The sequence below is a fragment of the Pseudophryne corroboree genome, chromosome 6 (assembly GCF_028390025.1).
Source record: "Pseudophryne corroboree isolate aPseCor3 chromosome 6, aPseCor3.hap2, whole genome shotgun sequence".
Lineage (NCBI taxonomy): Eukaryota > Metazoa > Chordata > Amphibia > Anura > Myobatrachidae > Pseudophryne > Pseudophryne corroboree.
The window spans coordinates 393,691,474-393,717,574 of NC_086449.1; the positions used below are offsets into that span (position 1 = coordinate 393,691,474).

General features: G+C 41.6%; 1 protein-coding gene across 4 annotated transcripts in view; it reads right to left on the reverse strand.

Moving 5' to 3' along the window:
• SFMBT2 (Scm like with four mbt domains 2) overlaps positions 1 to 26,101 on the reverse strand; it is a 349,877-nt gene that overhangs the window by 125,034 nt on the left and 198,742 nt on the right. For 3 of the 4 annotated variants that reach the window (XM_063926812.1, XM_063926813.1, XM_063926814.1), the window contains exon 5: positions 24,576 to 24,641. The exons of the other annotated variant lie outside the window; for it this stretch is intronic. In XM_063926812.1, coding sequence (XP_063782882.1) covers positions 24,576 to 24,641 — 66 coding nt within the window. The remainder of the gene's footprint in view (positions 1 to 24,575; positions 24,642 to 26,101) is intronic. 4 annotated transcript variants of the gene reach the window in all.

Below are 26,101 nucleotides of genomic sequence, written 5' to 3' on the forward strand. Positions count from 1 at the left end.
ATGTGCACTGCAGGGGAGGCAGATATAACATGTGCAGAGAGAGTTAGATTTGGGTGGGTTGTTTTATTTCTGTGCAAGATAAATACTGGCTGCTTTATTTTTACACTGCAAATTAGATTGCAGATTGAACACACCACACCCAAATCTATCTCTCTATGCACATGTTACATCTGCCTCCCCTGCAGTGCACATGGTTTTGCCCAATTGCGATCAAAAATCCTGCTGCGATCAACTTGGAATTACCCCCTATATTATCTTCCACAGCAGTATAACAAGGGACTGAGTAACAGGTTAAGAAGTTACACCTGTTCTGCAGCAATGAAAGAGAGGCTTGCCTGGTCTTGTGCATTGGCAAACGTGGAGTGGCAAAAGGTGGCTGCTTTTACGAATCCAAGATTAAGATTACGTTTTGTTAAAAAAAATAATAATGATTCTATGATTCTTTTTTATGTATAAATATTTTTTCTGTGATTTAATTAGTATAGTTAGACAATAAACTGAATAAATGTCAATAAAAACTTGAAAAATGTTCTAAAACATTTTGACTGGTAGTGTACACAACACACACACACACACACACACACACACACACACGCACACACACTGGCTTGCACGTATTTAACCCCCCAGATCTGTAGGACACACAGTTTGCTCCATACAGTATTATTATTATTGTTGTTGTTGTTGTTATTATAAAACAGTAGGCTCTTAAGGTCCGTACACACTTAATGATAAAATGAGCGACGTCGCTCATTTTCCTCCTCCTTGAGCGACGTCGCTCATTTTATCGTCAAGTGTGTATGCCGCCAGCGACGACCAATGCGCGGCCCCGCGGGTCGGCAACGATCGTCGCTGTCGGTAGGGCATGCATGAAGGATGTGGACTGTCGTCCATGACCTTCATGCAGGGCTGGCAGGGGCGTGACGTCACTGAGCGATATGAGCTGTCATATCGCTCAGTGCATACAGGCGGCCGCCGACCGGCCGGCCCGGGAGAGGGAAACATTAGACGATGTCGCTCACAGAGCGACATCGTCTAATGTGTATGGGCCTTAATAGTTAAAAATGTCTGCAGATTTTATTATTTTTAAATAAATACTGAAAAAATGCTACTTGTATAAGTATTCAACCCCATGTGCTGTGGAAGCGCCAGGTTTGCAAAGATCATGCCCTATCTATCTATCTATCTATCTATCTATCTATCTATCTATCTATCTATCTATCTATCTATCTATCTATCTATATACACACACACACACACACACACACACACATACATATTCAATGGTTGTAGACACTAGTGGAAACACTGCCAGATGCCGTCACAAATCTGATATATATCAGTGATAAGTGACTTGTCTAAGCAATGTATCATATTATTTTCTTAAGAAGACTAAACATTACTGTCAGGGAATTATCACATTACAATGATAAGGACTAAAACAGATTAGCTATTTCAAAATGATCACAGTTCAGACATCCATGCAGCTTCCATCATCATCATAATCCATCTGCCAGTTGTTCATATGGTGATACGTACCCTTTCAAAGGTAAAATGAAAGCACCATTTAAGTCAGTGTAATCAATTTAATTACCAATAAGTATATTATTTATTTATTAACAGTTTCTTATATAGCGCAGCATATTTCGTTGCTCTTTACAATTAGACCAACAGTAATAGAACAAAACTGGGTAAAAACAGACAGACATGGAGGTAGGAAGGCCCTACTCACAAGCTTGCAATCTATAGGGAAATAGGCATTGATACACAAGGACAGATGCTACCTATTGCATAATGGTCCACCAGATTCCTAGGTTCTTAACAGGTTGTATGATATGGTCACCCAGCAATGTTGGCCAAGGGTCAGGAGGGTGTGAGAGTAAAGAAAGACAAGATGTGTGAGGTTATATGTACTGTACAGAGAGGATGTAATTAGATAGGGAAGCACTGAAGGTTATGTGTCTGGATCTGGAATTTGATAGGCTTGTCTGAAGAGGTGAGTTTTCAGGGAATGTTTAAAGGTTTGGAGACTAGAGGCGAGTCTTATTGTGCGTGGGAGGGCATTCCACAGAGTGGGTGAAGCCCGGATAAAGTCCTGTAATTTTGAGTGTGAACAAGTAATACATGTGAATGAGAGATGCAGAACGGAGAGGTCGGGTAGGGAGATATTTTGAGATGAGTGAAGAGATGTATGTTGGTGCAGTTTGGTTAATAGCTTTGTATGTAAGTAAAAGTATTTTATATTTAATACAGTAGAATACCAGTAACCAATGGACGGACTGACAGAGCGGATCTGCAGACGATGAACGTCTAGCGAGGAAGATTAGCCTCACAGCTGCATTAAAAATGGATTGTAGTGGTGAGAGCCTATGTTTGGGAAGACCAGTCAGGAGACTATTACAATAATCAATGAGGGAGATTATGAGAGCATGGATTAGAGTTTTTGCTGTGTCTTGTGTAAGATATGGTCGTATTTTGGATATGTTTCTTAGATGTATGTAACATAATCTTGAAACAGATTGAATGTGGGGAACAAAGGACAGTTCAGAGTCAAGAATGCGAGTTTGTGGGGTAGGGATGATTGCTGAGTTATCAACAGTGATAGAGATATCAGGTTGGAAAATACTATTGGCCGGTGGAAATATTATTAATTCTGTTTTGGAAATATTAAGTTTGAGGTGGCGAGATATTATCCAAGATGAAATGGCAGAAAGGCATTCAGTGACACGGCCCAATACAAATGGTGACAAATCTGGGGAGGATAGGTAAATTTGAGTATCATCTGCATACAGATGGTACTGAAATCCGAAAGAGTTGATTAGTTTGCCAAGAGATGTGGTATAAATAGAGAAAAGCAGAGGACCTAAGACTGAGCCTTGCGGTACTCCAACTGAGAGAGGTAGCGAAGAGCAGCTGGAATCAGAGAAACAAACGCTGAAGGAGCGATTAGATAAGTAGGATGAAAACCAAGAAAGGGCTGTGTCCTGAAGACCTAGGGATTGTAGTGTTTGTATGAGAAGATAGTGGTCAACAGTGTCAAAAGCAGCAGAGAGATCAAGGAGAATAAGTAGTGAGTAATGGCCTTTAGATTTAGCAGTGACCAAATTATTCACTACCTTAGTAGTGCTGTCTCTGTGGAGTGTTGGGCACGAAATCCTGACTGAAGTGGGTCCAGTAAGCTGTGTGAGTTAAGAAAGTGTGTGTAGGCAAGTCTCTCAAGTACTGTAGCTTGGAGGGGCATGGGAGCTGAGAGATGCGACGGTAGTTTGAGAAAGAGTTAGGGTCAGAATTTTGAATTTTCAGAATGGGGGTAATCACTGCATGCTTGTACAGAGAAGGAAAGATACCAGTAGACAGAGAGAGATTACAGATTTTAGTTAAGGTTGGGGTGAGCACAGCAGACAGAGCTTTACTAATTTGTGAGGGTATAGAGTCAAGGGGAGAGGTAGTAGAGTATGCAGATGAGAAGAGTGCTGATACTTCACCTTCATTTGTGGGATCAAATGAAGAGAAGGTGTTAGGAGGGTTCAGGAAGGGAATTGAGCAGGTCACTGGCTGTGGAAGAGCACACGATTTCTTTTCGGATCTTATCAATCTTGTCCTTGAAATAGGAAGCAAGATCTTGCGCACTGATAGTGGCTGGTGTGTTGGGTGAGGGAGGGACAAGAAGTGATTTAAATGTATTAAAAAGTCACTTGGGATTAGAGGCTTGAGCTGAGATGAGAGATTGGAAATATGTTTGTTTGGCAGTATCCAGAGCATTACGATAAGAGTGGTAGGTGGTCTTATATGTGAGACAGTCACTTGAACTACGAGATTTACACCACTGGCGTTCTACTTTACTTGAGAGTTTTTTGTAGGTGTCTTGTGTACTTGGAGAGCCACGGTTGACATCTTAGTCTATGTGGATAGTGATGGGTAGCCAGAGCCACTCATCAAGTGTTTCTAGAGTTTGGTTAAGGTGTGATACAGCAGTCTCAGGAGAGGTGAATGTAGAAATTGGTGAGAGCAGTGGTTGCAGTGAGGTAGATAGTTGTTGAACATTAATAGCATTAATATTTCTGCAGGTTTGAGGAGGCTTGGTAGACTTCAGGGACATTGAGTTTGAAGTAATGGAGGAGAACATGCAGGTGATAAGGTTGTAATCTGAGAGAGGGAAAGGAGTGTTAGTGAGTTCAGAAACAGAGCATAGTCTGGTGAATACAAGATCAAGACAGTGGCCCTCCTGATGAGTAGGGGAGACAGTCCATTTGGAGAGGCCAAGACAGGAGGTTAGAGAGAGTAGTTTGGAGGCATGGGGAGATTGTGACTGTCAATAGAGATATTGAAATCGACCATAATGATGGTTGAGATGTCAGAGGATAAAAAGTGAGGGAGCCAAGCAGAAAATTGTTCCAGAAACTTTTTGGGTTGCCCAGGTGTGCGATAGACAGCGGCAACACTATATAGCTGTATAAAACTTGCATATTAGTTTTTGAAGAGCATTTTACAAGTATTTTTTTCCTTTGGGGTAACAATATGTGAAATTAAAATTATACTATAATATCTATTCAATAGAATTTGAAATTAAAATTATACAATAATAATTATTTATTCAGTAAAAAATTATTTATTCAGTAAAAAAATATATTTATATTGTCGTGGTCCCTATCCAATTTTACCAAAATTTCATCAATGTATCTTCTCCACAGAATATTCTACAAAGGGCCAAATCAGCTATAACATTTTTGTTGCTCCCCCATCATCCCATATAGTAGTTGGGCAATAAAATGCTATACACATACTCCTGACTACACACAAAATAAACTTTCAAACAAGAAATAATTATGTTGAAGCGTAAAAGAAATTGTATCAAAAATTGTTGGCAAATACAAAGAGAAACTGAATGAATACTCAAATAATTCTTGATAACTATGTATAGTTATTGAATATCAATAGTGACAAAGTGAATTATATTATGTCACTGACACTAAAGTGTTATGTTTTCAATATAAAGGAAGCTATGAAACAAATGTACTGTATGGTTGTAAAATAGTATCAACAGAAGTGACAGCTGGGAAGAGCATACACCCTAAATACTATGTCTTAGAAAAACATTCAACATTTTAATGTACCAATAATGTATAAGGCATTAAATAAAGCCTATTTTATTACCTATAAATATTCATATTGATAGAAATACATTATGCATTAACTATTGGGATCATCAGGTCCCATGCCAATCATCTATTAGTTGTCTTATAAACTTGCCTAATCAGAAAGAAGTGGTTACAGCTACTGTACAATTAAACTACAGTATCAGTACATTTTTGTTAGAAAAAATATGGTGTATAAAGAATGTGTAGCAATTATCTATTGGGTTGTCAGAGATAATTATAATAATGTTTCCATTTACTGCTAAGTAATTATATATTCCAAATTATTTATATCTTTGTATAAAGAGTCACTTCTAATTAAATATAACACATTTTATAGTAATTTGCCTCTTTAACTTTTAAGAATCTTAACATCATGTAATTTAATTCTTTAAGTGGTTATTAAATAAATAAAATAAATACAATTTTGTACTGTAGCAAAATGTGGACTTACAAAAAAAGAAGGAATACAATTTCTCTTTCTACATATTGAAAATGGATGGAAGAGAAACGTTATTAGGAAGTTAAATATTCAAAATACACTATTATTCTGAATGTCTTTCAATGCATTTTATGTAAAACATTTTTGTAAACAATTAATGAGAACATCCAGCAATGCATATGTTTTAAATGTGTTCATGAATATTCATGAGGCAAAAAATAATTAGCTATGTTAAGGGAAAAATCCATACTATATCATCTTTTGAGCTCCATCTGCGAAATAACAGCAATTTCTCTCCAGTTAGTTATTTTCACGAGATGCCTGATATCACAGAGATGATTACCTGTCTGAGGCTGTGTTACTGAGGGCATACCAGTACATTAAGCTGTAAGGGCTCACTTTAGAGTTGAAAATAGTGTATTTTCCAGAGTTAGGAGCACATCCATCTATAAGGAGCAATGTGGCACCTGGGCAAACCAGGCACTACATGGAAGAAAATGCTGAATGTGCAGAAATTAAGTTGTGTCCTAGCTTAACGCTACTCACATCATCCAAATATTATTGCGCTTCATGATTTGTCAAGGGAAAAATACACAATAATCTACAATATTATCCAATCTGGTAATTACTTGTTGATATTAGAATCACTCATGCAGTGAACACAACTACAACACTGCAGGGCTCTTATAAGGCAGTCCAGAAAGGGTACCACTGTGTTGTTATACTTTACTTGCAGAGTGATAAAGTAATGAGAGATAAAGTACCAGCCAATCAGCTCCTAATTACCATGTTACAGGCTGTGTTGGAAAAATTATAGGGGCTGATTGGTTGGTAGTTTAACTCTCTCCAATGTATCAATCTCCAAAGCTAAGTACATCTGCTTATTTGTGACTACATCATTAGAGACCTGTCCAGTTAGAGTCACTGTACACCAACATCCAGATCAACAACCAGAACATGGTGGACATTTCACAGTGTTAACTACACAAGTGAGAAAGGTGACTTCATTGCTTAAAAAAAGGCTGACTTCGGTATTTGGGCATGTCCAGTGATACAATGCTTTTGGAACAAGATATAGCGCTAATTAACCAGACATCTGCTCAATTATCAACCCTTAACACCTGAATGGGCCATATTTGGCAGCAATACATATATTTCACCGGTGACCGGGATCCTGGCTGTCATGATCCTGACAGCGGGATCCCGGCCACCAGTATGCCAGAAGCGGGGCGAGAGCTAGAAAGCTCCTTGTGGGCTCGCTTCGCTCGCCACGCTGCAGGCACAGTTATATTTTCCCTCTGTGGATGTTGTGGACACCCATAGTGAAAGAAAAGCCTGTGGCACTGGTATTCCGGTGGCGGGATTTCACCGCCTGTCAGGATTCCGGCATTGGCATTGTGACTGCTTGGATCCCAACAGATGGTCTCGTGATCGCCTCCCATTTGGCATTATACCTATGGGGTATAAAAGTAGCACAGGAGGTTCATAAAACTATTTGTAATAATCTCAGCAGTTGCTAAGAAATGCAACCTCCTATTATGAATACAACCCACCATACCATTTTCTCTTTTTCTGGAGAAACTACAGTATTCTATAGAGAACCTCCCATGTATTGAAGAAACGTTTACGGAACGCTTATTCAATACATGGGAGATTTATATCAATACTCTCGCTAATGCTCAAAAATCAGCTTCGGAATTACTTCAAAAATCCGCTATGGAATGAGACACAAATATGCTCTTCTGATCCTAGGACTGAGATTAACACTACTCCGATTCAAGTGGTCATGATGTGCAGGTTTGGGATTCATTTTCTTTTCTTCCCTTTAATTTTTTTTCAAATGTATGCACAACTACATCTGTAATCAGATGTTTTATTTTTCCTGATGTACTTGATTGCCTAAATTTTGATAATTAACTGTCTAGACAGCACCTATGATGCTTTAATACTGTATGTACATTATGATTAATGTTCATGCATCAATAAAGAAATATTTTCTAAAAAAAAAAAAAAAAGGCCTGACTTCATTTCTTCAGCAGGGTTTCTTTGTAAAGGTCTGCACAATGGATGCGAAAAGATAATCTACTCAAAATCTATAAACAAGTACCAGATAGGTATGTCCCATCTCCTTTTGAAGAAAAATTATAGCATAAGTCCTATAACGTAGAAGCACTGACTCCACCAAGGCTTCCAGCATCCCAACATCACAGTGTGCTGTATTTTATGGTTATAGCATATAGCCCATGTCTGTGAGTGGGAAAGGGGTGAAAAGGCTTAAAACTAATGCTACTAAAGGGCCCTACACACTGGTAGATTTGCCGCCAAGGTGTCCGACGGACGATACAGCCGAAGGACGACCCGGCGCCCGGGGGTGTGTGACGTGGGAAGTGAAGTTCCTTCACTCCCCCCATCACCCAGCCCCATACCCCTGCATACTAATATGGATGAGATTGTCCATATTGGCATCGATGTATAAACAATCCGGCACCAATGATGAATAAGTGCGGGGCCGCGCATCATTCATCTATGGTGCATACACACTGAAAGATATGAAACATATCTCGTTCATTAATGAACGAGATCGTTCATATCTTTCAGTGTAATCGCTAATGGTGTGTACACACGGTGAGATATTTTCTTACGATTTTGACTATAAAGTCAAAATCATAAGAAAAGTTAGTGCAGATCGCAAGGTGAAAGTCACCTTGCGATCCCATTGCGATGCCGATGCGCGGCCCCACGCATCTTAAGCCTAGATAGACTGTGCAGGCAAGTTAATTTTGACTATCTCGTAGAAAAGATAGTCAAAATTGACACTTAGCCAAAATCGCACATTGTCAGTATCGCAATCACACTCATTATACTGTATGCTTGCAATGCCGACCTAGCCCCTGTCGCATAGTGAGAATCGAGGTTAAGCCCCAATCTCACCGAGTGTATGCACCTTAAGTGTTGTCAAAGTCAGAAAAATATCTCTATGCACACTACCATATTTGCACCTCACACAGGTCCGTGCTGCGCATGCGTACGCTCTCCCGTACGTGCGCATACTCACAGTCGCGGGCACCCGCAGGCGCACGGTATGCGTATTTACGGTAGAGTTTATGTGATCGTAGCGTGCGACTCAATCGTTACATATGTTCACTATATAATGTATTTTGTAGATCATGGTCCCTTTGATAGATTCTGAAAGTTTGGTTAATATAGAATGTTCATGAACAGAGAAATCCCTCTTTGTTTGATACGAAGGGTCAGACAGGAGTAATACAGTGGTGTTTAGTATCCATCGGAAGAATATTTAATTAGAAATATTCCGGTGTTGGTTTGAAGCAGATCAATCGCTCGTGCGAATAGTTATGGACATAAGAAGTTTATGAACATTTACTTTATTTGCACTTTATTACCCATGCGGCGGGAAACCCAGTTTCCCTCCCACCTGAGCTGTTGGAAATAGTCACAGCCCACCTGTATGAATCAACCTATGACCTTTTGTTATAATGCGAGGAGGAATTCCTGTGTCCAATGAACAATGAGATTGTAGGGACCATTGAATTGCATTGTGTGTGGGGCATAAATAGAAAGGCCGATCACATCCAGCTCTTACTCTTCAACGGTTATCATTGCTGAAAATCGGGAGCTGGATGTCCAGAGGCGCATGCGATCGTTTCCTTTGTGCGTAAGTTTTTCTCCGTAATCATACTGTTTCTCTCTTGTTATTATGGGCCATATCTCTCTCTCTCTTCTCTTTCTCTCATTCTTCTCTTAAACTTAATTGTATTGTATTTACTGTGTAGTTACCTGGTTAGTTAGTCTATGTTATATTGTAGTGTATGATTTGTATTTGTATTAATTCTTTTGCAAGTATATCATTCAAAATATATATATTAGGCGTTGGACCCTAAGCCCAGGTATCTGTGTATTTCTTATAGTGTCTAGTATTCTCAGAGCGTCGGTGACGCTCAAACAGCTTTTAAGTTAATCAGGTTACACAAGGTTGCATCTACACACTATCACTACACTAAGGTTTTACTGCATAATATACTGTTTATGGTTTAGATTTAAAGGTTTAACATTGTGAGCGTCAGCGCCGCTCGTGATCTCCTCGTGGTCTCGAGCGTCCGCTACGCTGATAGCGTAGCATTACGGTAGTCGCTCACCCATAAGTGTGCCCGATACCAACAGCGTATTCTCGTGAGCGTCTGTATCGCTCGAGCAGCCCGCTCCCGATACAGCGTCCGTTACGCTATAGTGAACCATTATGTTAGTCAGCAGCCAATAGCGTGCCTGCCTGTGATCTCTTGGCCGTGAGCGAACGTGACGCTTGAGCGTCTCGACCACGGCTAAGCGATTGTTACGCAACAAGCGTACCCTTACGGTACTTCATACGTAAATAGCGTACAGTGTTCTTAGACCTCACAAAGGGTTTTATATAAGATAAATAATCTGCTTTATCAATTGCGGGCTCGTCCTGTCCTTCACATATCTACACTAGGTAATTTCAGCAGACATTATCCAGCAGCAAAGGGCGGGAGATCATATTCCTCGTAGTGCTGTTTGGATAAGCGTCTGCTTCTCTTAGTAAAGGGTGCTGAAGGAATCCGGGAACCGGAGGTAAGAACAAAACAATAGTGTCTTTTTAAAACTGTTTATTTTTCTGTCTTGCGTACACACGCACGCATATCTGCATTTCTTTTCATTCGTGTATTTTCGTATATCACTCTCCTGTTTGCTATTATATAGTTGATAAACGTGCTAAGAGAGATTTGCCGCTATTTCAAAGTGTAAAAGTAAAGATAACATAGTTAAAATATAGACAAACACACAGTTTTGCCTGGGAGATAAGGCGAAGTCAGTGTGGTGTGCGGTAGATGATCAAGGATCATCTACATTGATAAACATATAAATTGTGTTACGGTGGATCTTTATATTGCGTACACGTGTCTCTAACAAGGACTGAGATTTGTGCACGCAAACCAAAGGCCGACGCACGCAGCGTATATTACGCAACGGAGCGTACGGGTACGCCCACGTAACTCAAATCACAAGTTTTTTTTTCTCTCCTCTCAACGCGATAAGTAGCGCCACGCGGTAAATAACGACAGGCGATAAATCGCGCAAATCTATTTTTTTTTAAAAAATTCGAAATTTAAATTAATAGATCCTTCTCCTAATTTGTAACACATCTGGTCTAAAGAGAAATTTCTGCGCAGAAATAGAAATAGAAACAAAAGTGTACATGTGGTGAGTGAGTGTGTTGTATACAATTTTAAAGGTTGAACCACAAGAAAAGTCGAGTTCTCGTGAGGTACATGCGTGTAAGTGACGTACATGGTGGCTAGGGAGGCATCCCTGGTTAAATATACAATTTGAGCATTAGAGTGTAGCAGACCAGGAGGTCATACTGTAACAGACCAGGAGGTCATAGCAGACCAACAGGTTCAGGTACAGCAGACAAGGAAGTCCGCTATACAGTCAACAGGCACAACACCAAGAAAAGGGTTGGTGCAACACCCATATAGGCCATACAAGCTCTTGCTGAAGGAATTCGCAGCCGCAATTTTCGATTCCACTGGTCACTCCGTACATAAGATTAGTTGCTTATTTGCTGAACGACTGTACCGCACGTAATTGTGTACATTAGTAAACCTGACCGGTACTATTTGTGTACGAAGGTCATAAACGCTATTTGTACATTCTAACGTGATTTGTGTAATTTTTTTTTATTTTAAGGGAAGTTCGCTGCTCACTCAGGAACTATCCAGCAACCAATAGTTACTGGAAAGAGTAAGTGTTCTTCGGAGCACCCTCACAGGTTCCAGTAAATAGAGGTTCAGGTCGCAGGGGCCCTAGGTCGAGTACGCCAGCACCATATCGGTGTGATCAGGTCGTATTGGTCGGCGTGGGCGAGTGAGTGGGGTACTCGGTAAACCGCCACCGTCAGCCTATTTTGGACATTTGGTTTGCGTAAGGGTTGGTTGAATAAAGCAACACCTTCGAACTATGGGGGCCACTTGTTCAGGTAGGGGGCGATCAACCTCGGTTCGGGTTGATTCAGTAAACTGACCAATTGGGTCGGCAAGGTATGTAATGTGTGAGAAATACGGAAGTCACACAGAAGCTTTATGTGATGAATGGGAGAGAATGACAGTACATGACGGGGAGAAATTCCCAAGAGTAGGTAGCTTCAGCACAGAAGTGTTAACGAATTTAAGGAGAAGGATATGTCTCATTAAATCAGCAAAGAGACGAATCAAGCATTATGATTATTTGCAGTTGTGGCAACAGGAGGGTGACATACAGAGAGGATTGGCTCAGGCGGCGGGATCTGGCTCAATCAGAAAACTGATAGCCACGGCCCCACCGCCACCATATATATCGGGAGAGAAATTGGTTGCGGAGAATGACGCACCAAGGTGTAACACACAAACACTTAGCAACTGTGTAAATGTTAAAGATAATGTTAACCAATTAACCAATGCAAGTATTAACCCGTGCAAGTTGTACCCTGTTTTGAACTTTCCTCAGGAGTGTGATCAAGAAGACGAATCGGCAACAATTTCAGCGCTCTCTCTAGCAGCCACCATAGCAGAGACCACAGTAGGCACAGCTCCACCCACGAGATTAGTAACAAAGGCCCCTAGCGGAGGGATAGGTGAGGTCGTATCTACAGGTAAGTACGGCACCATACACTATGCTGAAGCCATTTCACCACAGGCTGTAGAACCCACACAGAGTGATGTTGTTAGAGTTACTCCTGTTAGGGTAATAGCTGTTCCAAATGGGAAAACTGACACATCAGGAGTCACCCCTGTGAGGAACATTGCCATGTATAGCCCATTTTCCAGAATGGAATTAAGGACCATAGTGTCTGAATTCCCTGACCCTAGAAAAGACTTAGTTGCCAGTCAAAAATACATCAGAGACTTAGGTAACACTGTAGAGCCCAACAATAAAGACTGGCAGATATTGCTGAGAGCATGTTTACCCTCCAATGTTGACGCAACTCAATTTTTAGCTGATTGCGGATTAGATCAGGATGTACCTCTTACAGATGTGTACAACAAAGACAATGTAAAAAGAATAAACTTACAGTTAAAAGAGTATTTCCCAGCGGTAGTCAGATGGAACAAGATATTCTCCATTAAACAGAAGGAGTCAGAGACAGCTGCAGAGTATTTTCACAGAGCATTATCAGAAATGGCAAAATACACAGGCATAGAGGACATTAAAACAAACATAAACCATCGAGAAGTAGCAGTATCGGTACTGATGGATGGTTTAAAAGAATCATTAAAGACTAGGGTACAGACCACACAACCATGTTGGCGAGGTCTGTCTGTGGCTACTTTGAGAGAGGCTGCTATTGATCACGATAGGAACATCACCAGACACAGGGAACAACAAAGTGATAAGTTAATGGCAGTAAGTATACAGGCCCTGACCACAAAACAGCCTGTGTTAACATCACCAAACCCTGTGGGTAAGTCAAATGTGGTAACATGTTATTTTTGTCACAGACAGGGACACTTTGCACGAGACTGTAGATCGAGAAATGTACAAAAATCTTATCAACCCCCTAGACAACGACACGACACACGACATTGGGAGCAAGGTCCGCAGAAACGGAGTTATGAGCCACATGCAGGGGAAACAAAAAGATACCCCCCAAACAGAGATTGGCAAACCTCTGGTAGTTCCCAGCTAACTCCCTCACAAGTAGTTGCTGCCAGCGGGATTCAGGGAGGTCACCATACCCAATAGGGGTGTGGCCATACCTGTAATCTGCAGCCAGTAAAATTGATTGCAAGCCTTGGAAGTGAACCAGAAATTGCAATCAATGTAGCTGGTAAATCATTAAACTTTCTTGTAGACACAGGGGCGGCCAAATCAGTGATAAATTCGACAGTGGGCATAAGAACCACTGGTAAGACAATTCCAGCCATAGGGGTAACGGGAGTAGTCCAGCACTACCCTGTTAGCAAACCAGCCGAGATTACAGTAGGGCCGTTACATACCAAGCATTCCTTTTTGCTGGCTGCATCGGCACCGACCAATCTCCTGGGTAGAGACTTATTGTGTAAAATGGGGTGCGTCATTTATTGTACTCCTGAAGGTGTATTCTTGGACATACCTGAGAATCACGCTCAGGAAGTGCGAGACATGTTAGACTCCCCGTCAAAATTAATGTCACATACCATTATGACAAATAGGACATCCAGCTCCCAGGTAGAAGAAATGACATCTCAGATACCAGAGTCACTTTGGACAAAAGATGGACAGGACACTGGATTAATGGCAAACGTAGCTCCGGTAGTTGTACAAGTAAAAGATGGTAGGATAGCTCCAAAAATCCCACAGTACCCTCTGAAGCCAGAGGTGGAGTTAGGAGTTTACCCAGTAATAGAGCGCTTGCTACAACAGGGCATTCTGGTAAGAACGTCCAGCACTGCTAATAGTCCCATCTTCCCTGTGAAAAAGAGTGGGGGGAGGGGTTACAGGCTAGTGCAGGATCTAAGGGGGATTAACAAAATAGTTGAGAGTCAGTTCCCCGTAGTGCCAAATCCAGCTGTCATCCTAATGCAAATCCCTCCCACTGCGAAATTTTTCACTGTTATTGACCTCTGCTCCGCTTTCTTTTCGGTACCTCTGCACCCTGACAGTCAATATTTGTTTGCATTTACATACAGAGGAGTCCAATACACATGGACTCGATTACCACAAGGATTCATAGATAGCCCAAGTATATTTTCTCAGGCTTTGCATGATTGTTTACAGTCTTTCCAACCAGTGAGTGGATCAGTATTAATACAGTACGTGGATGATTGATCTACTACTGTGTTCTGATTCATTGGAGGCATCCCTGAAGGATACGAAACAGCTCCTGTTTCATCTTTCAGACACAGGACACAAGGTTTCCAAAGACAAGTTGCAATTATGCCAAACTAAGGTAAAATATTTGGGACACTGTTTAACACAAGGACTGAGACACCTGACCGCTGATAGAATTCAAGCAATTAGAGACATGACTCTGCCACAAACCCAGCAACAGATCAGAACATTTTTAGGAATGTGTGGGTATTGCCGTAACTGGATCCCAGGGTTTTCCATCCTAGCGTTACCTTTGCAGGAGATGGTCTCCTCAAACAAACCTGATCGGATTTCGCATACAGACGAGTCTGAGGCAGCATTTGAGAGACTTAAACAGTGCCTAACGCAGGCACCAGCATTAGGTATGCCGGACTATGGGAAACCCTTTGAACTATACGGAACAGAAAGTGCTGGTTGCGCGGCAGGCGTACTAACCCAAAAGCACGGTGATGCCAGCAGGCCAGTAGCATATTACAGCGCTCAGCTAGACACGGTAGCGCGATCCCTCCCCACATGCTTGCGAAGCGTTGCTGCGATAGCATTGCTAGTAACGAAAAGCGAAGACGTCGTGCTAGGTCACAACCTCACAATTCATACACCACATGCAGTGTCAGCCTTGTTAAATTCTGCCCAAACCAGACACGTCTCATCAGCGCGGTTTACAAGATGGGAATTGGCACTAATGGCCCCCGTAAACATCACCATAAGGAGATGCAGTGCATTAAATCCTGCAACATATCTCCCAGGTGTGCCTGGACAGGCACAAAGGGTGGAGGATGAGAGTGGTGGGGAAGGAGGATTTAACACAAAGGAAGACACTCATGATTGTATGGAATATTTGACCCAAAATTTTACCGCAAGGCCTGACATCAGTGACAACCCACTGGAAGATGCAGAACTTACGTTCTACACGGACGGTAGTTGTCATAGACAGTCAGACTCGGGAGACTTGTGTACTGGATACGCAGTCGTAGATGACCAAGGCACCATAGAAGCGGAACCGCTAGGCCCACCTCACTCAGCCCAGGTTGCTGAACTGGTCGCCCTAACCAGAGCATGTGAATTGGCTAAGGGCAAATCAGCCAATATCTACACCGATTCTAGATACGCATTCGGGGTAGTCCATGATTTCGGAGCCCTATGGCGCCTCAGAAATTTCATGACGGCAGCTGGTACACCGGTAGCGCATGCAGCTCACATAAAAAGGCTTCTAACAGCGATACAGGAACCCGACAGAGTGGCTGTTATCAAATGTAAAGCACATACATATAGCCAAGACCCAGTATCGCTTGGTAACAGCCGAGCAGACGAAGCGGCTAAATTAGCAGCTGGTACCCCCAGACAGACAGACACCACACAACTGATGGTATTTAATACCATCAACACACAGAAGTTGTGTGAGATGCAAAATTTGTGTTCCACACAGGAAAAGGCAGTCTGGAAGGCAAAGGGATATGGCCAGGAGTCCTCAGGACTCTGGACGGATGGACATGGTAAACCAGTGGCCCCCAGAGCATATCTTCCGTGTTTGGCTGAAGCAGCTCACGGGCTGACTCATCTAGGCAAGGAAGGGATGTGCAAGTTGGTAAGAGCATATTGGTGCGCCCCAGGATTCTCCTCTCATGCGAGTAAAAGAGCCATGTCATGCCTTACCTGTTTGAGAAAGAATATTGGAAAGGCAATACCTACAGAACCATCCCATATCCCACCTGCCGGCGGCCCTTTCCAGGTAATACAGATTGACTTCATTCAATTACCCCCTTGTCGAAATTTGAAATATGTACTTGTTTGTATAGATGTTTTCTCAAATTGGGTCGAAGCATTTCCGGCGGCCACAAATACCGCTATGTTTACAGCTAAGAAAATTGTGCAGGAATTTGTATGTAGATATGGTATCCCCAGAATTATCGAAAGTGATAGGGGTACCCATTTTACAGGTGATGTCTTTCAAGGAATGTGTAAATTGATGGGAATTGATAGCAAGCTGCACACTCCATACCGTCCACAGGCGAGTGCGAAAGTGGAAAGAGTGAACAGCACTATTAAAAATAAACTGAGTAAAGTGATGGCAGAGACAGGATTGACATGGCCAGAAGCTTTACCCATTGTACTGTACAGCATCAGAACCACTCCCAGGTCCCCTCTTAATCTGTCTCCCTTTGAAATCTTGTTTGGTCGACAACCGCATGTCATGATTAACCCTCAGGATGATTTGAAGTGTAACAATGAAGTGACTGTAAAATACTTGATTAACATGAGTAAACAGTTAAGGAATCAAAATGATAATCTGAAGTTAGTGATTCCTGATTTACCAGATAGTAATTGTCATGACATTGAACCTGGGGATTATGTAATGATACGGAATTTTCTACGCTCAGGTTGCCTTATTGACAGATGGGAAGGACCATACCAGGTCTTATTGACTAGCACTACAGCATTGAAGGTTGCTGAGAGAGAGACTTGGGTTCATTCGTCCCACTGTAAGAAGGTCGTTGATCCAGAGAAGTCCTGTGATAAGGAACAGACGGTAGAGGTTGTATCACTAGAGTGTCTGTTCCAGGAGGACTAAGGCGGCACCTGAGCATCGAGAACCACAAGATCAAAAGCAGTTGTCGATCCCCTGTTCCCTTTTATTGTTTTTCTCCACTTCCCATCCCCTCTCCCTCATATTATTTTTCCCCCCTTCTCATTCTTCTTCGTCTCCTCCTAAGATGGACTTGCCTCAAGAGACTGTGATCCGGATTTTCCTGTTGACCATGATGTTGACCAGAGCAGTTTGTTCCGGCGAGAGTACCATGGAGGTCGAGAGGGGTTCTGGAATGGGTTCTGATGACAGAAATGGAGGCGTAGTTTTCCGAGAACAACATAATCAACAAGCAAAGGCGAGTATCAGAAAACGATCCGATAGCATTGACCGTAGAAGGAATTGTGAAGGATTGTTAGCTGAAGAAAACTGTATCTGTCGGCTCTGTAACAATGTCATTGAGGATGGGTGCATAAAGAAATGCCAATCCAGTTTTAATATCCATATGGACCGGCATCCATTGAGTGACTATCACTCCTTAGTGGGTAGTGTGTTAAATAAAACAGATTGTTGGGTATGCTCTCAAGTACCTCAAGGTCATAGCAAATCAGGGCTAGTACCATTTCCTTTAACGATAGGGGAGGTACTTGAGTTAAGTGGTGGGAGACCGGTGGACAGAAGGTTTAATATCTCCAGTCCTCCTAGTTTGAAGCTCCACCAATACCATGTGGATAGGTCCCTATTATGTTTCAACATCTCCAATCCCCGAAAGCCGGGAAATTGGGAAGTGTCATGGAGTAACCACACCATGACCTTTTCGCATAGAGCAGATAGAATGCCTACAGATACAGAGCTTGTACGCCACATAGCCAGTAGAGGAAAATCTTTCCGGTATAGGTATACCTTAGGAAATAGGATTACTAGAGTTGGAGAGGTATCACCGGGATACTGTGCACATATCATACAACCTGATACGTGTACTAAGCAGATGGAAGAATTAGGGTTAGGAGATTTCACATGGAAGGTGTGTAATATGGTTATGTCCTACTCCGTCCCATATGTTCTCCCCGATGATGCATATTTCATATGCGGGAGAAAGGCGTACAAGTGGCTTGCCCCAAACTCTGAAGGATTGTGTTATATTGGAAAAGTACTGCCTGAAGTAATGACTGTATCACATGACAAAATGAAAGACATACACCGTGTTGCCCAAACTCCTTATACTCATACTCATTACGAGCACATCGTTAAACGGCACCTGATAGAAAGAACAGAGCACCCGGCCTCTGACATGATCAGTGAATCCACCGGGATTCAATTCTTAATCGCGTTAGATATCACTCACACCGCTAGAGGAGTGTTGAATTATAAATACATTTCTGCGCTCGCCAATTTGTTAGATAATATCACTGAAATGTATGATGACACGTTTAGGTATACTGGAAGGGAACTTCAGGCTTACAAAACAGAACTAGTCCAGCATAGAATGGTTCTTAATTACCTCACAGCGGTAACAGGCGGATATTGTGTCACACTGGCAACACAATACGGCGTGAAATGTTGCACATATATTACGAATAACACCGAGGACCCGGTCGAGGTCATAGACCAAAAGATGGACGATATTCTCCAACTAAAGTGGGAATTTCGCAGAAGACACAATCTCACCCTTGCTGCTGTGAGTAATGAGCTGACTGGTTGGGTGTCATGGTTGAACCCGCGAAATTGGTTCTCCGGTTTAGGAGAATGGGCCCAAGGAGTTATAATGGATGTTGGGAAGTTTCTCCTATGTATCTTAGGTGTTATCATAACGATTGGTTTGATATTTAGATGCGGTCAGGCTTTAATGAGGTGCAATCATCGTACTAGGGTAATGAGTTTAAGGAGTGAGGAAACTGTAATTCCAATGGACTTGATTTATGACCCAAATGTAGAAACAATGATGTGATGAAAATGCGATTTCTACGGTCCGTTTCTTTCACCTGTTTTTCCGTTTCCTCCAAGGTAAAAAGACCCACTTGGACGAGGAATTTGATGAGCCGATATACAGACAACAGAGGGATTAAAGAAGAAGTTTTGACAACCTGATACACAGATTTTTGATGAACTATGCCATGGATCCCCAGTTTCCCTAGAAATTTTAAAATTACGCTAGCCCAACACTTTTGTAAATCTATGGACATTGACAGCTTTGCTCGCACCTTATGAGCAAAAGCACAAAGAAGACTGCATTCAACAGACACCAAACAAGACCTCAATCGACGAATGTACATTTACCTGACATAGATTACCACCGCATTTACCGTAATTATGTCTTTTCTTCATTTCTACAACCCTCAGGTAATGACACACATAGTCGATAGGGAATACAGGCACAGATATCAGCAATCACATATCTCCCCCATTCATGTATCATCAACTACAATGTGCTCCCCCATTTTGTTACAACCAAAGCCGAAAAGAGCTCGGTAAAGTTTGACAGCCCATCCACAGACCCGTACCACGGGATAAGAAGGAATTCAAATGTATACTTCGCAATACCTCGAAGCTTGATTTAAAACACATACATGATACATGACCCCCAAGCACGGATTCATACACACATGCTTCTGCTATCTCACTAGGTCATACCCTTTTCCTACCTTCTCCTCTCCTCCCCTACCCAACCATGTAAATGTATTAACCCCTGACATATATTTTTCTCTTTTGAAATGTTTTAGAAGGTGGCAGTTATTATTGACTGCCAAAGGGTGGACTGTCAAAGTCAGAAAAATATCTCTATGCACACTACCATATTTGCACCTCACACAGGTCCGTGCTGCGCATGCGTACGCTCTCCCGTACGTGCGCATACTCACAGTCGCGGGCACCCGCAGGCGCACGGTATGCGTATTTACGGTAGAGTTTATGTGATCGTAGCGTGCGACTCAATCGTTACATATGTTCACTATATAATGTATTTTGTAGATCATGGTCCCTTTGATAGATTCTGAAAGTTTGGTTAATATAGAATGTTCATGAACAGAGAAATCCCTCTTTGTTTGATACGAAGGGTCAGACAGGAGTAATACAGTGGTGTTTAGTATCCATCGGAAGAATATTTAATTAGAAATATTCCGGTGTTGGTTTGAAGCAGATCAATCGCTCGTGCGAATAGTTATGGACATAAGAAGTTTATGAACATTTACTTTATTTGCACTTTATTACCCATGCGGCGGGAAACCCAGTTTCCCTCCCACCTGAGCTGTTGGAAATAGTCACAGCCCACCTGTATGAATCAACCTATGACCTTTTGTTATAATGCGAGGAGGAATTCCTGTGTCCAATGAACAATGAGATTGTAGGGACCATTGAATTGCATTGTGTGTGGGGCATAAATAGAAAGGCCGATCACATCCAGCTCTTACTCTTCAACGGTTATCATTGCTGAAAATCGGGAGCTGGATGTCCAGAGGCGCATGCGATCGTTTCCTTTGTGCGTAAGTTTTTCTCCGTAATCATACTGTTTCTCTCTTGTTATTATGGGCCATATCTCTCTCTCTCTTCTCTTTCTCTCATTCTTCTCTTAAACTTAATTGTATTGTATTTACTGTGTAGTTACCTGGTTAGTTAGTCTATGTTATATTGTAGTGTATGATTTGTATTTGTATTAATTCTTTTGCAAGTATATCATTCAAAATATATATATTAGGCGTTGGACCCTAAGCCCAGGTATCTGTGTATTTCTTATAGTGTCTAGTATTCTCAGAGCGTCGGTGACGCTCAAACAGCTTTTAAGTTAATCAGGTTACACAAGGTTGCATCTACACACTATCACTACACTAAGGTTTTACTGCATAATATACTGTTTATGGTTTAGATTTAAAGGTTTAACATTGTGAGCGTCAGCGCCGCTCGTGATCTCCTCGTGGTCTCGAGCGTCCGCTACGCTGATAGCGTAGCATTACGGTAGTCGCTCACCCATAAGTGTGCCCGATACCAACAGCGTATTCTCGTGAGCGTCTGTATCGCTCGAGCAGCCCGCTCCCGATACAGCGTCCGTTACGCTATAGTGAACCATTATGTTAGTCAGCAGCCAATAGCGTGCCTGCCTGTGATCTCTTGGCCGTGAGCGAACGTGACGCTTGAGCGTCTCGACCACGGCTAAGCGATTGTTACGCAACAAGCGTACCCTTACGGTACTTCATACGTAAATAGCATACAGTGTTCTTAGACCTCACAAAGGGTTTTATATAAGATAAATAATCTGCTTTATCAATGTGTAGGAACCATAACAGACAAGTACTGACAATGACATTACGATTAAAGAGTACTGTTCACTAAGTACACCAACACATCAATCAATCCAATGGTTATGTTTTCTGTTTAGCTATACAGAAGACCTATGAAGTAAAACATATACCGTATTTTTCGGACCATAAGACGCACTTTTTCTCCCCAAAAATGTGGGGGGAAAAGTATGTGCGTCTTATGGAGCGAATAAGAGCAGATGCAGATGGAGTTCGCGTGTAGCGGCGGGTCCTGGATGCTGCTGCTGCTGCTGAGCCGTCATCAGCAGAGCACGGCGCATCTCAGAGCCCAGCAGCAGAGCCCGGCATCATGTGACTCCCCCCCCCGCTCCCCCACACCTCCTCCCTCCTCAGGAGTTTCCCTGCAGGCAGCGTTAGCTGAGTGCCTGGACATGGGGGAACCGGCGGGTCCTGGATGCTGCTGCTGCGCCGTCATCAGCAGAGCGCGGCGCATCTCAGAGCCCAGCAGCAGAGCCCGGCATCTACCCCACACCTCCTTGGTCCTCAGGAGTGCACCCGGGGCAAGCGTTCGCTGAGAGCCTGGACGCGGGGAACCACTGGTACTGTCTACAATATATGTGTGTGTGTGTGTGTGTGTGTGTGTGTGTGTGTGTGTGTGTGTGTGTCTGTGTATGCTGGCTCTGATGTGTGTGTGTGTGTGTGTCTGTGTATGTGTATGCTGGCTCTGATGTGTGTGTGTGTGTGTGTGTGTGTGTGTGTGTGTGTGTGTGTGTGTGTGTGTGTGTGTGTGTGTGTGTCTGTCTGTCTGTCTGTGTATGCTGGCTCTTTTTTTTCCAGTTTACTTACTCTAAAAACTAGGTGCGTCTCATGGTCCGGCGCGTCTTATGGTCCGAAAAATACGGTAACTGAAGGATTTAAGATAAATCCAGATTTCTAAATTTTTCTTACTAATTGAGTAGAATTGGATCATCCTTACATTATTACTATAGTATTATTTATATATTAGGATAAGGTCATTATAAGATGCTGTGAACAAATCAGTGAAACAATGGTTTCAGGAAACACACATAGAAATGCCAGCCCTTTGTTAAGATTATCAGAAATAATGAATGGGTGGGTCAGTTAAAGGAAAACGTACTCAGTTGCTCTTTTACCCTGCAGACATAAAAGCAATTTTTCACTAAGTAAACATTATTAAAGACATTGAAGATGTGTGAATGGGTGGGTGCTGGATGCAGTATCTAGTTAATCCAGTTAAGTGATAACATGTAAGGCTACTCCCAAATGAAATTATATCTGAGCACACAAACACCACCCTCTAGTTGAATAGCAAGATATCAGTGCTTTCTCAGCACAGTTGGAAGAAGTCATAAATCAATTTTCTTCATTTATGGAATTATTCACTTGACATGTAAAAAAACAACATGGATAGTCTTTACATGCTACGAATTACCGCGCAGAGAATTTGTATTTCTGGTGTTTTATGTCACTACAGAAAGTACTGTAAATGTAACCCACTCATTGCCACTGCCAGTCGTGCCAGTATATTGTCTTATATGTCTTTCTCTTTAAAGATTTATGCTGGAAGCAAGTTTAGCCAAGGGTGGATCTAGCCTGGCCTGCTATGGCTAAGGTTTAGGGGATTTGTTCTCTGAAACTTGGTTATCCACAGGACTTAATCTCACACAGTGATAACTACTTTGAACTATTTTTTTCTATAGTAAAGATTACTTTCTTTCACACCATGAATTTGAAACATTTACAGAATTGAACTGTATTTGTTTAAATCCACTTATCCACATTCTTGCCCTGTTTTTACACTGCACAACCATCCAGAGATAATGACACCATTTAAATTGCATAAATGACTATGCAGAATGCATTTACATATATACTAGCAGTGTTTTTATTCTGGTGGTACTCAGCGGTATGCATTACTTGCACCTCTTTTTTGGGTGTCATTTTTAATTGTTTTAATTAGTTCTAAAAACAGTGAAATTGATTCAGAAATGAATGAAATAAGAATCTGTTAACTTATTCAGATTGTGGAAATGCATATACATCTTGTATCAACTGGTAGCAGTAGGTGAGTACTGACACCTTTTTATGAGTACCAGAAGGCTGAGAAATCACGGGTCATGAACTTACCAATTACAGGAGGAAATTAGGTAATGCAGTTCTGTTCCTCATGTAACTAAATATACATACAATTTCAGGCATCCAAAATATTACATTCTACTTCCCATCCTTGTCCCTCTTCCCTTCTACATATTCCCTTTTGTGAGACATGTATGGCGCCATATGGAAAGATCCTTGCCGTGCTCTTAAATACAACATACGGACATAATTCCCAGTTATCTATGGTGTATTTACTTAAATGGGATGTTTGTACCTGTACATAGTACTACGATCTGTTTCTTAAAGTCTGCTGTTAAAAGTCTGATCCCTTTCCCTCTTTGGCCGTTTGAAATGCTACAAAGTGCAGTATGTAACACCATCAGTTATCTAATGCTATGCACCAGGAACAATAATACCAAGTGTTAAACTAATGGACAATAATGGAGATTTACTAACAGCAATAAATGCTATCTGTGCAGGAAGGGAAAGCTGTTCAAGCCTGACCTAATTTGTTCAGTAACAGTTTTAAGACAATGTGATGAACAGACTGTGCTTTTTGCTTTGTTTTTCATTCATAACTTATACATGAGATTTTCTTTTCATGCATTTTCACATCGCATTACAGTACAACAAGTAAACCAATCCAAGTGACCAACTGTAATATTATAGCAGCATTTACATATATGGGAATCTTTCACAACCATATGAAAATTGTCATGTATTTCAACATAGTGACTTCATTTGTAAGCAGCTATTTAAATGTTTAAGGTGGATAATGATGAAATAATCACCAAAGGCTAAATGTTAATTAGTGTAGTTTATTCTGACATTATTTTAATGTGCACATGTACAAACTTTGAATATTTATTCACACACAAGACATTTTTTCTTAGGGGCAGAGATCAATTAAGGTGATCCAAGCTGAGTTCACTTTACAGTAAATCACATAAAGTATTTATAAGGGTTAACCATGTGGTCAAAAATATTAGTATGCAGTCCTTTGGCTGGTTAGTTCATCTACATATTCATTTCAAATCTATTTATGTGGATTCAGTTGGATTACATGCATGTGTTATAGACACAGGAGTTATATAAATGTTATTTGTAGGGTAACAAGACTATCATTTTATTAGACATTATACCAAAATATTATGTCAAGAGCCAAGAAGCTACTAATGCAGAGCTAAGAGCTACATAGCTGAACACTACTTGAGGACATCCTATGTGGCAGTACTCACCGGAGGCTGCGGTATTTGAAACGGGGATTTGCTGCTGGCGCTGGTACACAATGGCGCCTACTGTTGCTAAAAAGAGAAAATTCCACATTTGAAAGCCAAATCGTCACTATGTGCAAGTAATGTCTGAGGAGCCCAATACAAGCTTTATGCAGACTCTTTGTAAACAGCACCAAAACTGCTGTAATTTGTGACTGTGGTTTTATTCCTCACATATACCCCTTTTAGACACAAGCCTAATTCCTGGGTTTTTGTGAACCTGGTGCGATTTAAGTCTGAAAGGGTCTACCTGGGTTGAGAGTCCTGGATCCGCAACACTGCTCCTTAGCGGGGTTTTTCCCGGGACTTGCAACCTGGGTAGACAAACCGGATTAGGCCTGAAAGGTGCGAACCGGGTCTCAATGACCTGGGTAAAACCTAAAAGAAATTGATTGGATGGGCACAATAGCGCTTGGAGATCATATCATCTCTAAGCACTCACTGAATGCCAGAATACCCAGGTCACTAGAAAACATTGGGCCGGTATGAATGGGGACTACCTGGGAATAATCCGGCTCGCCACCCATGTATGAAAGGGGTAGCCAGCTTCAACCCATGCTCTGTATCTCAGGTCTGACCCGGGTTGAAGCTGGGATTTTATGTCTGAAAGCTGGATTACTGAGAGCTATAGAGAATTTGGTTTGTGTATAGAAATGAATCATACTTCTAGTAGGGGCTTATACTGTATAAAAAGCAAACTTTAACATTTCCTATTGTCTAGGCCAGAGGTCCTCAAACTCGGTCCTCGGGGGGCCCACACAGTGCATGTTTTGCAGGTAACCCAGCAGGTGCACAGGTGTATTAATTACTCACTGACACATTTTAAAAGGTCCACAGGTGGAGCTAATTATTTCACTTGCGATTCTGTGAGGAGACCTGCAAAACATGCACTGTGTGGGCCCCCGAGGACCGAGTTTGAGGACCTCTGGTCTAGGCTAAAAGAATATACTCAATATATACATTAGGAAAGTGCATCTATTATGTCAGTGATCTATCATATTTCATTTACAATACAGCATATTTCAGTTTATTTTACTCTTAATTTACATAAGAAACTACATTCCATTCAGACTCTTTTTGTTACAGAATTCCCGTTAAAAAGAGCTAATTAATTAAAATACTGACAACAATGTAAGGAAAATTATTATTTTAATAAATCTTATTTGATAAACTCCCATCAATTGGCAGAAACGTTATCAAGAAACTTTTATGAAACAGACACTTTGGGTAAAATGTTATAGGGTGTGAGAAGCCAGAGGGGCGGGGCTTCATGCGAGAATGCCTGTATTTTTAAAGGTTGGTTTTCCCTTGCAAATGATTACTGCTTTAAAAAAACAGGCATTCTCGCATAAACTCCCGCACCTCCGGCAACTCAGACCCTATTACATTTAGCCCTTTGTATTACACATGTATATTGAGCGTTCAATGGGGCCTGGGAACTGGGGGTAGGCGTGGACAAATGCACTGTAAAATACTATGCCCGATGCTGT